Raw genomic sequence first — 13,414 nt, forward strand, 5'->3', positions numbered from 1 at the left:
TAAAAATATTCATGATTTAAAGTCAGAATATAAACAAGTTACCCTATTTAAAATGTATGTTTAATTAGTTTTTGATTCCTTTTCTAAAATTTTAATGAGTGTTTTCAACGTTAACCATTTTCAAAAAACAGCTTGAGAGTCAGTTTAACTGGCTATCAAGCTGACGAGTGGCGCTGCAAATTCAGAAACACCAGAACCAATCAAAAGCATCAGAAAAAGAAGACATTGCGCATATGAAAAACATGCAAAGCAACAAAATGAATATTATTCATCGTGTAGCTTTGCTTTTTACATAAAATATTCTGATGTAACCACTAATGTAATTGTGAACATTTTCATATGTATCTGTAATTTAATTAGAATTTCTTTCTCAGTAACTGTAACAGATTACAGTTACATTTAACTAAATTACATGTTACTAGTTACTCCCCAACGCTGCAAATGTACATATATATACATCCATAATTATACCTACACATATGCACATTCATAAACATACACGTGCACAATTGCACAAACCTTTAACCCAAAATATGAATGAACGGCATGTATACCAGTATTCAACTATAGTGTACATATATATATATATATATATATATATACTAATTTATCTCTCTCTCTCTCTGTATATATATATATATACAGAGAGAGAGAGAGATAAATTAGTCAGGACAGGGCAATTTTTTTATAAATGTGATTATTAATCTGATGCTAAGTTACATGAAAGGGTGCATATATGGAATTAGACATTTGTTCTAATCTTAATAATGTTTCAAAGGTTTGTAGCCATTATTTCTTGTTTGTGTTATCGGTTGTCTTCCAATTAACTGCTATATAGGATAAATTATATTATATAATATAAATTCTGGTCACGTATTATTATTATTATTAATTTTACTTTGAGTTAAACAAGGTACAATTTAAAAGCAAAAATAAGCTAAATGAGCTTTCTAAAAAATAGCTTTTGATTACAGCAGATTGAGTTTTATTGATAATCTAGTCTATTCCCTTTTTAAATCAGCTGACATAAACACGTGAGAGATTTCATGTGCTCACTTCGCAGTAGAGCCTCCAGCTGTGGAGGGTGGTGTTTGCTTAACATGTATTACTTATTCCAAATAACATTAACATCAGCTCTGATCTATTCAAGTGCCCCAGTAAGCGATGACAGTGGCTAACCAAGCTCAACAATCTTACAGTGTCACACAGTACAATACTGGTGGAGAGAGAGGTGTTTGCTCTCTCTCATTCATTCATGAGTTCATAACAATAGATAACTTTCAAATGCTAATGTGACATTTACCAAACCTGAAAATATAGCAAATAGAAATTGCACCCAACATTCGGATAAGCCAATCAGGCTGCTTCTCTTGAATGATGTCACTGTCACAGTACCACACATTTAAATGTGTTTAATATACATTATGCATAATGATTGCGAGGTGAATGTTATTCATAATGACACATGCTGTCAAACTGAACTTACAGGCGCAACTCCTGAACAGTCAGTACTGGTAAATTAATACTGCAAGGGTGCCTCCTTGCTTAATCTTTGTGGAACAAATTAGCGTATTCAAACACTTCTAATTGCATGCTGTATTTTGATTGCTTGACTGGACCCATGCTGCTATTGTTACAGAACTGAACAATCTGTGTTTGGATATTCCAGATGTAAATAACAGAGAATATATATGACAGGAGGCTTTATAAACCTACATGAGGGATTTTAATCTACATTCTTGTTTTCCTAAGCAGCTTTGAAGGGACTTTACTAAATCATGAGAGCAGATGATATAAATCCTAATGAAAAGCAAATAAGAGATATCTATTGATTGATTGCTTTGCTTTACAATCCTGCTCCCCACACTATTACTGGATCAATAAGGAATAAAATGTTGAAAGGAAACATAAATTTAGTTATTTGTGCGGAAATACATAAGAGCAAAGGGGCGACCATATAAATAACAAAAGAACAAACAGCAGCAGGTGCAATATAACATTATTTGAGGTTAAAAGCTAGTCTAAAAAGGGGGGTTTTGAATATTCAATTGAAAGGGTCCATGTCGCTGCAATCTGGGATGTGTATGGGTGAGGAGTTCCACAGGGAGAGGGCTGCGATGGTGAAAGCTCTGTCGCCCCAGGTACGGTGCTTGGTCCTGATTTGTGGGGAGAGGAGGTTAGTGTCAGAGGAGCCGAGGTTACGGCAGGGATTGTGGTGGTGGAGCAGGTCTGTGAGGTAGGAAGGGGCCTTGTTATGGAGGGCTTTATGTGTGAGGAGGAGGATTTTGTACTGAATGCTTTGGGGAACAGGGAGATAATAACTTGAGTAAGACTTACATGACTGCAGGGGTGGCTGCCATTATGTAGAAAGACGCAAGAGGATGCAAGACTGATTGTGTTTATCCACCTGTAATGTTTGTCATGGCAAATTGTTTGACTTGTTTCAAACAAACATCTTTGTCCAAATTACTGCTGAATAAACAAAACAAAAGCCAAGGCCTTGTACTGCCGCTGACGCGACGAATACCAAGGTTAATCTGCAGCCCACAAGTCTGCTGTCCTTTTATTTAACCACCGTGAGTAATATTTAATTATATTTTAAGGTGTTATATTATTATATATCATTTAAAGTGAGACTATGTAAGTAAGGTTGTAGCAGAAAATCCTTCAGAGTACTGAATATATTAAGGGTGCATTTTATTGTTAATGACTTCAAGAGGAGGATTGAATATTTCTTTTTTCAAAAGTTACATACACCAATCAGCCATAACATTAGGACCACTGACAGGTGAAGTGGTTGGGATATATTAGGCAGCAATTTGAACATTGTGTCCTCATACTTGATGTGTAGGAAGCAGGAAAAATGGGTAAGAGTAAGTATTTGAGCGACTTTGACAAGGCACATATTGTGATGGCTGTTGGATTGGATGTGGAGGAAATCACACTGCAATTAATTACTTTTTTAATTTATGGCTTATTCTGCTGACAATTTTCTCCATTAATCGATTGTCAAAACTTCGAAAATAGTGAGAAACGTTGTCAAAATTGCCCGCAGCCCAAAGGGACACCTTCACCATGCTTCTTAAAATGATTTTAAAAAAATGCACTAAATAATCAAAAGGGAAATCTTTACATTTGTAAAGCTGCAAACATTAAATGTTTTTACATGAAAAATAACAAACATCAACAAATGTACTGGTTGTACTTGTATAAACTGCTGGGTAGTTTAATTTATAACAAAACATATATTTTTTAATTTCTTCATATGTTTTGTGTGTATAAATCTACTAAAGCTGATAAGATAAGAGAAGAACATAAATGTAGTGAAGTGAAAAGTACAGATGTGGTAGACTGGAAGCAAAAAGTGGCATGAAAAGAAAATACTCAAGTAAAGTACAAATACCTTTGTAATAAAGTACAGTACTTGAGTATATACCCTTAGTTACTGTCCACCATTGCAAATACTCATTCATATTAACATTTTATTTTCTTTTATTTGCTGTGGCCTCTTCTTTCCGGTGTGACCCTCTTGGTTACATGACAAATCCAGTTTACCTCTTGTTCTTTTGACACACTACACTAACAAGACTAGCTTAAGTCTGATTGCTCTATTAAAATACCACTTCTTTAACAACTTAAATCCTCAATTGGTTTGAACTAGTCAGCGGCGGTTGGCACCAGGACGGTAAATAAAGGTAAATATACCGAATGATTCATAATGCCATCAGCCAATGGCCTTACAGACTGCCATCTCTGGTCAGCTGGCTCTGTTAATCAGCAGGACAATAATCTGATATCCAATAAAAGGATTCAATCTCAAGCAAACTTATGTGCTACTTTTAAGTAGAAATTCCATCTGCTTAAATCACAGATAACGTGTTTTAATGACATATCACAACCTTACTGATATATCTGTATAGGTCTAAAATAAAATCACAAGATTATTTCCTAGACTTTGAGTCTCTGAAGAATCACGCACCCCCTCCCAATCAGGAAGTAGGCTAATGCTTAAAGCCTTTATCCTCTTTTATGTATCCACCAGACTTTCTTTGTTCCCCTTCAGTACATATAATGTTAAATAATTGCACAAATAAAACCAACATAAGAACTTTATTGTCAATTTGAAAAAGATGCCTAACCTCAAATAAAAATGTGCAAAGTATTTTGTGATGTATCTACGAAGAAAATCCTCAGAAGTGTTGAAGTTTTCCTCAAACAACACCGAAGAAACAAGACACGCAATGGTATTTTCGAGTCATAGCCTTCCAATATGACTTACTTGAGTAATCTGAGGGGATTGCAAAAAGATTAATGCACGGTACAGTGCCTATGTATTCATAAATAAATGTGAGTGGAAACAACTCTGATTGTTGACTTCAAATCACCAAAAACAGCTGAAAACACTATCAGCGCATATCATGAAATATTTATAAACTAAAAGAGGGGGAATTCAGAATGGCTATTTGATGAAATATGCCATACAGGCAACGTCAGCCAGGCAGCTCAGCAGGGGATAATGGTATTTAGATGTCCTGTAAGCACGTGGATCCTCTCAGTCAGCAACATTAATGGGGCCATGAGGCATCCTGCTCATGTCCTCCACGCTTAGGTGAAGGGGTATTAGATAGCCGTAATGCTGGCAGGTCTGGGCGCTCTGTCCGCTGTGTAGTGTGGGGGAGATCAACATGGGGACCACCAGCAAGATGGTCAACTTGTGGAACAGGAGACAGAGTCTGTTCCCCAACTACAAAGTCACCGATTCAGACATTAATCGAAGACCTTCTGAGACTGCTTATCCACTAGCCAAGGAAAGCTGCGTGAAGACATGGAACTCCATGCAGGAGCTGAGCAGGGACATCTACGACATTTACGCCGAGTACGAGGATGAAGAGGATGAAAATGGTCCGTCAGGCTTCAACAAGCAGAATTCACCCCCCAAGAAGAACTACATGATCAACATCAATGTAGGGGGGAAGCCATACCAGATACCGTACAAGACGGCTGCCAAGTATCCCAAGACCAGAATAGGGCGACTTGCCACCTACACGGACCACAACATGAAGCTGGACCTGTGTGATGACTACACTGTGACCAACAACGAGTACTTCTTTGACAGAGACCCAGATGTCTTCCACAGCATCTTCAACTTCTACAGGACTGGCGTGCTGTGGATCAAGGACGAGTTGTGTCCCCGCAACTTCCTGGAGGAGATCAACTACTGGGGCGTGAGGATCAAGAACACCCACCGCTGCTGCCGCATCTCCTTCGAGGAGAGGCAGGACGAGCTGAACGACCAGCTGAAGATTCAGAGGGAGCTGGAGGCAGAGGTGGAGATCGAGGAGAATGAAGAGCTCTTTCAAGACATGTTCATGGGCCATAAGCGCAGAGCCATCTGGAACTTAATGGAGAAGCCGTTTTCGTCAATTGAGGCCAAGCTGATGGCGGTGGCCTCCAGCCTGTTTGTCCTGATCTCTCTGGTGGCCATGACTCTCAACACGGTGGAGGAGATGCAATACAGGACTCCTACAGGTCAGCTCAGTGGTAAGACATACTGGGAATACGTGGAGTCCGTTTGCATCGCCTTCTTCACCACGGAGTACCTGCTCCGTCTGGTGTCCACTCCTGATCTCAAATCCTTCGGCAGGAGTGTGCTCAACACCGTGGACCTGATCGCCATCCTGCCTCAGTATGTGCAGGCCATCCTGGAGTTCTTTGACAATGAGGAGAACTACATGAAGCACGAGGCCGACATGCAGGCGGTGGGGCAGGTGGGAAAGCTGGGTCAGGTGTTGCGGATCATGAGACTGATGCGAATCTTTCGTATCTTAAAGCTGGCGCGACACTCCACGGGTCTGCGTGCGTTTGGCTTCACTCTGCGTCAGTGCTACCAACAAGTGGGCTGCCTCTTCCTCTTCATCGCCATGGGCATCTTCAGCTTCTCTGCCATGGTGTACACTGTGGAGCACGACATGCCACAAACAAACTTCACCAGCATTCCTCATGCATGGTGGTGGGCAGCGGTAAGTACATCTTTGTAAAATGTGAAAGTGTAAAAGACCAGAAGGACAAAAACTCTAAAGTAACAACAAAGAGGGAAAATGCACAGCAACTTTTTAAAAGTACAAGAAGTATGGAAACATTCGGGATCGGGTACTTGAATTACCTTAATGCTGACATAGTCGCTGATCTCTGTAATGTTATTAGATTATGGAGAGGTCAGCGCGGGCCAGGGTCAGATTTAAAGTAGGCTATACAGATTGTTTATTTATATAGTATATTTACTGATTTATTAACGGCACCTGGTCAGTTGTACAGGGTGGAATAACCTGGTTAATGCCTGCACTTAAATTGTCTTTATTGGAATTAAACACACAGCCTAAACCTTCCTGTCCCTGTCACTCCGGTCCCTCTTTGACCACATGGTATTATCTAACTTGTAATTAAGGGGAAGGAAATGATGATCTGTTGCATGACAGAAATGGTTAAAGTGAAAGGAACTGTGAGGATTATGCACTGCCACTGATTCCTGTTGTATTCATATGAACAGAAGCAAGAGGATTGTGTGCCACCTTTGAGTCACTGGAGCTATCACTTCTGTTAGCAGGATTTCTCGAAAAAACTATGAATGGAAAGGGAGGACATGGAAGAGGGACATCCCGATTAACTTTTTATAACTTTGGCCACTGGGGTATGACAGTGGGCAGGGCTTCTCTCTAAAAGTTAGATAACGATAACAAATATCCACAAACAGGCATTTGGAGAATACAAACGCTATCTCAGCTGCAGTCTGAAAGGAAGAGGTGTGATGCGATTAGCGACAATCTGCGTTAAGACGTTAATTTACCAACAATTCACAAAACAGAAGCCTAGACAATATTTTCTTGATCCACATGATAGTCCTTAAATTCAATACCATGTAACAGAATATAATCAGTTAACTTTACTGGGTTTTTCATGGTCTCTGTGGATGTTTTTTTCTTGTTACTGGTTACCTTTTTATTCTTATACTTTTTAAATATGTATCCCTGTCACTGGAATTGTGGGGATTGTCATGTTGGTTGGTCTACTTTCCTGTCCAATAAAGGCAAAATGCCCCAAATCATTGGCAAATGGCCACATGTGTCAGCTGAGGTCTACCACACAGGACACTGACTGATCTGGTAAGGTTTGTGTTTTTACATGTTTCTTCATCACCACTGACTGCTCTCCTCGTTCAACTGCAGGTCAGCATCTCCACTGTGGGCTACGGAGACGTCTTCCCAGAGACCATACTGGGCCGTATTTTCGCTTTCATCTGCATCTCTTTTGGAATCATCCTCAACGGTCTGCCCATATCCATCCTCTTCAACAAGTTCTCAGATTATTACTCTAAACTCAAGTCCAACCAGTACACATCCGCCGTGAAGAAACGAGGGAGGATGAGATTTTACAAGAGGACAGTGAAGAAACTCAACCACTGCTTTGGAGACAACCACTGTCCTGGACACTGATTTATAATGTGACTTTTTTTTATAAAGAAATAACATGCTTACCTCTAACAGGAGGGTTCAATACAAAGTAGTGGCACATCTGGTACATCTTTCCAGTAAATTGGCAGCTTTTGTGGTTGGGAAACCGGTGAGGGATCACACACAATGCTATCTTCGCCATCTCCAAGCCAGTTAGCAGTGACAAGGACAGCACAGTTCAGGGGGTAAATTTTCCACACTATGTGGGGAGAACAAGGGTCAGAAAATCAAGCAGGATGACTGCCTGATCTTATAAAATATTTGCTTTTGTATACATATAACCATATTTTTGTTACTAAATAGTCAGAAGCATAAAAAGAAACAGCATTTTTAAAAATACAAACATGAGAAAAAAAAGGAAAGTTTAGTTTAGCCTTATTATTAATGTATTATATCTATATTATCACACAGATCAATTGCACAAAACAGGGTTCCTTTTCAGTGACACTTCTTCAACCAGACCCTCTGGTCCAGTCCATGATTACAAATTCAATCATTATCTGTCAGGAAGCATTTGTGGGAAACATGTATAAACTGATGCACAACATATTTTTATTTGATGTCATGGTGCAGCTACACAAATATGGCATCCTGGGTTTGAATATTTCTGTTAATATAATCAGGATATGGCTTCAGTGAAGCTGGACCAAGTCTATAAGAAATGCTTACATTTGATGTTGTTCTCCACTGTGGGAAGATGTTTTTTTAACTTAAATTTAAACTGTATGATTAAAAAGTAGTGCTCCTGAACCAGTTTCAACAACCTGGTTGTTTGGGGGAGGAGTTCAAATGTTTACTGGTTTGGTCTGGGGCACTAGAGAATGAATGAAAAAGCCTTTATCATTAGGAATTAACATTTTTGTTTATCTACAACTTAACTCCACGACCCACTGACTTTGGAAGATGTACTTTTCAGAGATCTGAGCAACATTAATAGTTTATTTCTAGTTGCAGCTGCAATGTTGTAAATCTGTGTGCTCACACAGGAGATGTGCAGAGGGTTGCAAAGTCTGGTGCTGCTTTTCATGTGTTTACAATGTTCAGTAGTTTCGCTGATAGTTTGATTTACTTGCAGTGCAATGCAGTCTGATACTCTGTTTTCAATAAACACTGTACTGTCCATTAAACTAGTCTCCTCATTGACTAAATACTACATATTTATAAGTATACAGCCCTGTTTACCTGCATAGGTCTCTACTGACCTCTTCTGGATAACCTTCTGTATTGCTAAAAAAAAAAAACGTTTTCTTGATGCACAATGTTGAGTTCACTAATTACAATGAATGCAGTAATAGCGGGAAAAAAAGAGAAATCATGGTGGTGGATGTAGTGCTCCCTACAATGATTCAGATTACTGTCTGTAGACAGTGCAACGCTTAAAAATGACCACTGATAAAGTGGATACATAAAAACAACAACACAGAAGTGCTCATTTGTTGCCCTTCATACTGACTGCTGTTTCACAATACAAACATGGCAATATGGTGCAGGGGCAGTTATTTCATGTTGGATGAGGACAATAAAAACATCTTTATTATTAGAAATGTGTAGTCTCTGAGGGTCTGAAAAAGGTGGGCAGCGTACCAAACCACTGTGAGGCACATGAGGTGGGAGGATCTAATAATCTTTCAAATATGATATGATTACTTGTTGAAAAAGAAATTATACAATATCATATTTGACATATTCATTTAATAAATCAAATGTGTCCTTTCATTTACTGTTTAAAACACCACATTTGTGTCTAGAAAGAAATACTTATAACCTGAGACTGGATGAAAATTTTCTTGATGTTATAATTGTGATTATGATTTCGATTTAATAGACCTGCTAATATGCTAAATACATATCTTGTTTGTAGGCCTATTCTTTTCACTGGATGTGGAAATCACCAGTTTATTAAAACAATAATTATGATGTCTCCAATCCCACCATACTTGTTTTAGAAATGAAGTGGGACCCAGTGGTGTGTCTGCACTCAAGAGGATGGAAGGCAATTAATAAAAATATCACCTGATCTCTTTGATATGGGAATATTTTTCTCTGCTGATGATTAGAATAATAAATAATTTAGCCCACTATAAAATGAGAAATACACTTTCCTCCAGAAGGTGGCAGCAGTTGAACACAGAGCGCGTGAGCAGCAGTAAACCCCCCCACAGAAGAAGTCTCTCCTCCCACAGTCCTCGGCGGTGCTAAAGTGACCTCTGTTGCTAACTGTTAGCCTGCTGTGAGACGATGGCTCCTCCAGTTGCAGTGTCGCCTTTGATTAAGGTTTGTGTTGCAGAACATATAATGAGAAAAAAACAACAACAGTTCACTCGTGTTTTAATGTAAAGTGACTCTTACGATCGTGTTTCTGTTCGTTTGCTACTCGGCGCACGCTAACCTGCTAACAGTTAGCTCGCTAACGCTAACTGGTTGTTGCACATAGAAAATGTCCTTGCTTGGATATGATTTACATTAATGAATTAAGAATGCATAATGTTGCATACCTTTTTATAGTTATATATTTAAATTATCTATAACTCCAATTTTAGAATCAGTCGTCCTCGTTTTTCGGGCCACTGTTGCTCATTTGTGGATGTGACAGGCTGCAAACATCAGATGGACAGGCTGTTTAAAAGTGTATATTTTAATTAAACTAATGCTTCTCGGTTAATTCTGCTTTTGCCGAATTTAAGAGTGGGTCCCAATCACTCTAAAAACTAGTTAAATTCACCACTGTTAGATGTGTAGTTTGTACCCATGAACAAGGTCTCAATAAATTGTTGCAGAAGTCTATAGAGTTCAATGGGAATAGCGACATTATGGGATATCAGAATTAGAACTAATACTTTATTGATCCCAGAATAGAAATTGGTAGGTAAAACTATATATAAAAGCAGAATTATGAAATATAAACGATAAATGGATATGTACAATATTTACATTATTAACAGAATTGTGATGAACAGTAGTAGTGAATAAATATAAGCAGAATTGCAGAAAATAATATTGCACATTGAATAGTAAAACAGAATATTGCCCAGAAGCAATGCTAAGAAGGTATTGTGTTATTCCTATTGATGTAGAACTGATGAAGCCTCTAAGTGAGTGGCAAAACATCTTCAAGACAAAAATCAAAAGCCCAGTTGTTTTTGACTTAATACTTAAATATATCTTGTCACTGGTGTGATGGACAATCTGCACAGACTTTGTAGATACACCACGACTGGCATTCATTTGCATTGTTTTCTCATTTACAGACTGCAAGATATTCAGCCTTGATTGCCGGGATCATCTATGGCAAAAGGAGATATGGTGAGACATAATGCCCACGTGTTACTTCACTTTATTTGACAGGGAAAATGCATATTGGTATTAACATTTCTGAAAATATGCCAGAGTTACCCAAAAAGGCTCATTTTAATCTGTAGTCCCCGGGCAGGAAATAGTTAAAAGCACTAACCTTAAATATGCAGAACCTGCACCACATAAAGACTAGAGACAAGAAAATCAACAAATAGCATGACAGCACAATATTAAGCAGGAGCGGTATTTATATTATAACGACAATAAGACAACAAATAACACCTTACTGTTCTAGTGTTCACAGGTTTGATTTCTAATGAACCAGGCCCTTAATGCACTTGAACAGTACACTGAGATAAACCAACTGTAAAACACAGAATATAAAAATAATTAAGACTGCATATAGGAGAAAATGTTATCTTCCAAAAACAAATTAGATGATAAACTTAAAGGTGATAAAAGATTACATTTACAAAAGTAGACAGATCTTCACTCAATTCCTGCTTCATCTTATTTATGAGGCTGTCATTCATTAGCAATTTAGCTCAGGTGTGTATACGTCCATAGCTTCACCTGTCACTTTGAAATACTGAAATATAGTCAATACTTAGTGGAGTTTCTTCCCCCATAATGAATGTTGCTTTGTTTATTAAATACACCACTTTAATCTGCTCAGATCACCTGAAGCCTATTGCAGCTGAGGAGAGACGGATCGAGGAGGAGGAGAAAAAGGTTCGCGAGGAGCAGGAGCGCATTGCCAAGCAGCTAGCAGAAGGTAGCCTCATCATTCACGTGTCAAATATTCCACGTGTCCACTTTGCACATGCGTGCTCCATAGTTTACAGGGAGTGGACACAATAATAGCAACACCGGTGTACAATATAATACAGTTGGTGTTGCATTGCTTTTTAATAAATTGCATGTTATTTTTCAACAACCTAACGTCCTAAATGTACTAATCCCACTTATTTTACTCTCTCCTTTCAGCAAATGAAGATACTATCCTGAAGTAAAGCGTGCTGTGTGAGGATGTAGTCCATGGGATGTCCATGCAATTTCCAACTTTTCCCTCCGTTTTCTGGAGTTACGATGACAAAGTCGGGTCACAACCTGTCAAACACTTGCCACTTACTTTGAATAATACAACACCCCTCTGGACCATAAGTTAGTTACATGAAATTAAATAAGCCTCTTGAACTCAGCATTGTAACACTGCAAATGCAGCCCCACTCATAATTTATTCATGTTTGTAATGAAGCAATGTCATAAATACAGAAGTACATGATCACTGTAGTCCACCATGTGACGTTTGGTTATAATTCGTGTTCTCCTTTAGCCACTGTTAGAGCACAGGTATGACAGATGTTATATTAAAAATGACAACTTATCATTTTGCATTCATGAATTTTGTTCACATTAAATGCAAAAGGTTCTGATCTGTTGCTGTTAGTTCACTTGCTTCCTATTTGCCATCACCTGTTTTGATCAGTGGTTCACATTTAAAATATCTACTTCGATTATTTAGACCTTTACCGACATAAGAAACATGACAGGGCTATAGTATGTTTCATAAGAACCATTTCCAAAGGAAGTTGATTAATTTAAAGTATCTTATTTAATTCTCTCTTATGGAATCGGTATCATATTCTTAAACAGTAATTTCCTCACCCTGTCTAGTTTCTACTGTAGCTTTGTGAATCTATGGAAAATTAGTCAATGTTTACTTAAGTTGCACATTTAATTAAGGTGAAAAAGGTGGAAAACATTAGTTGCAGACATATCATGGCCACATTTGCTGTGGAAATACACTTCGTTTCAGTGATTCAACTTGGTTGACTTGGGTTAAAACGCTGAAACAATGGAAATTAGTCAGCCTTTTATTTTCTTGATTAATTGTATTGTCAATAAAATGTCAACTTTATTTTTAGCACAATTTCCTGATGCCCAGGGTAATGTCAACGTTGGTTGTTTTTTCTAACGAACCGTTCAAAACCCAAAGACACTCAAGTTCAAAAGGAAAAGAAAAGCAGTGAATTCTCACAATCAAAAGTATTTTGTTTTTGCCTGATAAATTATCTAAATAGTTGCCCATAACCTTACTGTCAATTCAATAATCAGTTAATTGACTCATCTTTTCAGCTCTAAGTAGGTTTCCAGACTCATTGATAGGATTTCTACTGTTGATTGACTTGATACAAACTTCTATGGAAAGTGATCTGAAAGAAACCTCTCACATAATCATCAAATCCAACTATTTTGTCAGTCATGTATGAAATAACATTGCATTATCCAGAGCAGAAAAATCTTGTGACACAACAGTAGGTGCAGATGGGGAATATGGTCAGTGTGAGCAGAAAAATTGTGCCTAAAATAAAACTTACAATACTTAAAAGGGACCTTAAAATACGGTGGGGATGTATTCTTACATCTGTCTCAAATGGTCACCTGCTCGTAGCCGCTTGTTATACAACTCATTCCACAGTCGGTGACCTGACATGTTCAGCCTGAGCTCACCTGTTAAGCAAGAGAGTGTCTACAACAGGATCATTTAAACCTAGCTTTTGTTTTCGGATTAGAGGTGCAGAGTTAACAGTGACATGTCACAGCACAGA

General features: G+C 38.2%; 1 protein-coding gene and 1 long non-coding RNA gene across 2 annotated transcripts; both read left to right on the forward strand.

The window, feature by feature from the left end:
- The first annotated feature begins 4,017 nt into the window (after positions 1 to 4,017).
- LOC119891146 (potassium voltage-gated channel subfamily V member 2-like) lies at positions 4,018 to 8,635 on the forward strand. Its single transcript, XM_038702492.1, has 2 exons — positions 4,018 to 6,020; positions 7,224 to 8,635. Exons 1-2 carry the CDS (start codon positions 4,686 to 4,688, stop codon positions 7,488 to 7,490), a joined length of 1,602 nt encoding a protein of 533 aa, XP_038558420.1. The 5' UTR covers positions 4,018 to 4,685; the 3' UTR covers positions 7,491 to 8,635.
- Positions 8,636 to 9,630: 995 nt separating this feature from the next.
- Positions 9,631 to 12,244, forward strand: LOC119891723. The gene is made up of 4 exons (XR_005442481.1): positions 9,631 to 9,782; positions 10,757 to 10,811; positions 11,479 to 11,577; positions 11,790 to 12,244. It is a non-coding gene; the product is annotated as an uncharacterized LOC119891723 (long non-coding RNA).
- Positions 12,245 to 13,414: the final 1,170 nt, after the last annotated feature.

This window comes from Micropterus salmoides, unplaced genomic scaffold (assembly GCF_014851395.1).
Source record: "Micropterus salmoides isolate LMB-PRFRI ecotype aquatic unplaced genomic scaffold, ASM1485139v1 Ms_hic_scaffold_7, whole genome shotgun sequence".
Taxonomy (NCBI): domain Eukaryota; kingdom Metazoa; phylum Chordata; class Actinopteri; order Centrarchiformes; family Centrarchidae; genus Micropterus; species Micropterus salmoides.

What these genes read in the sequence shown, in the direction of transcription:
- LOC119891146 (XM_038702492.1), top strand. Translation starts at nt 4,686, where the DNA reads ATGGGGACCACCAGCAAGATGGTCAACTTGTGGAACAGGAGACAGAGT. An exon ending in ATGCATGGTGGTGGGCAGCG is followed by an intron (nt 6,021 to 7,223) that starts GTAAGTACATCT and finishes GTTCAACTGCAG; the next exon opens with GTCAGCATCTCCACTGTGGG.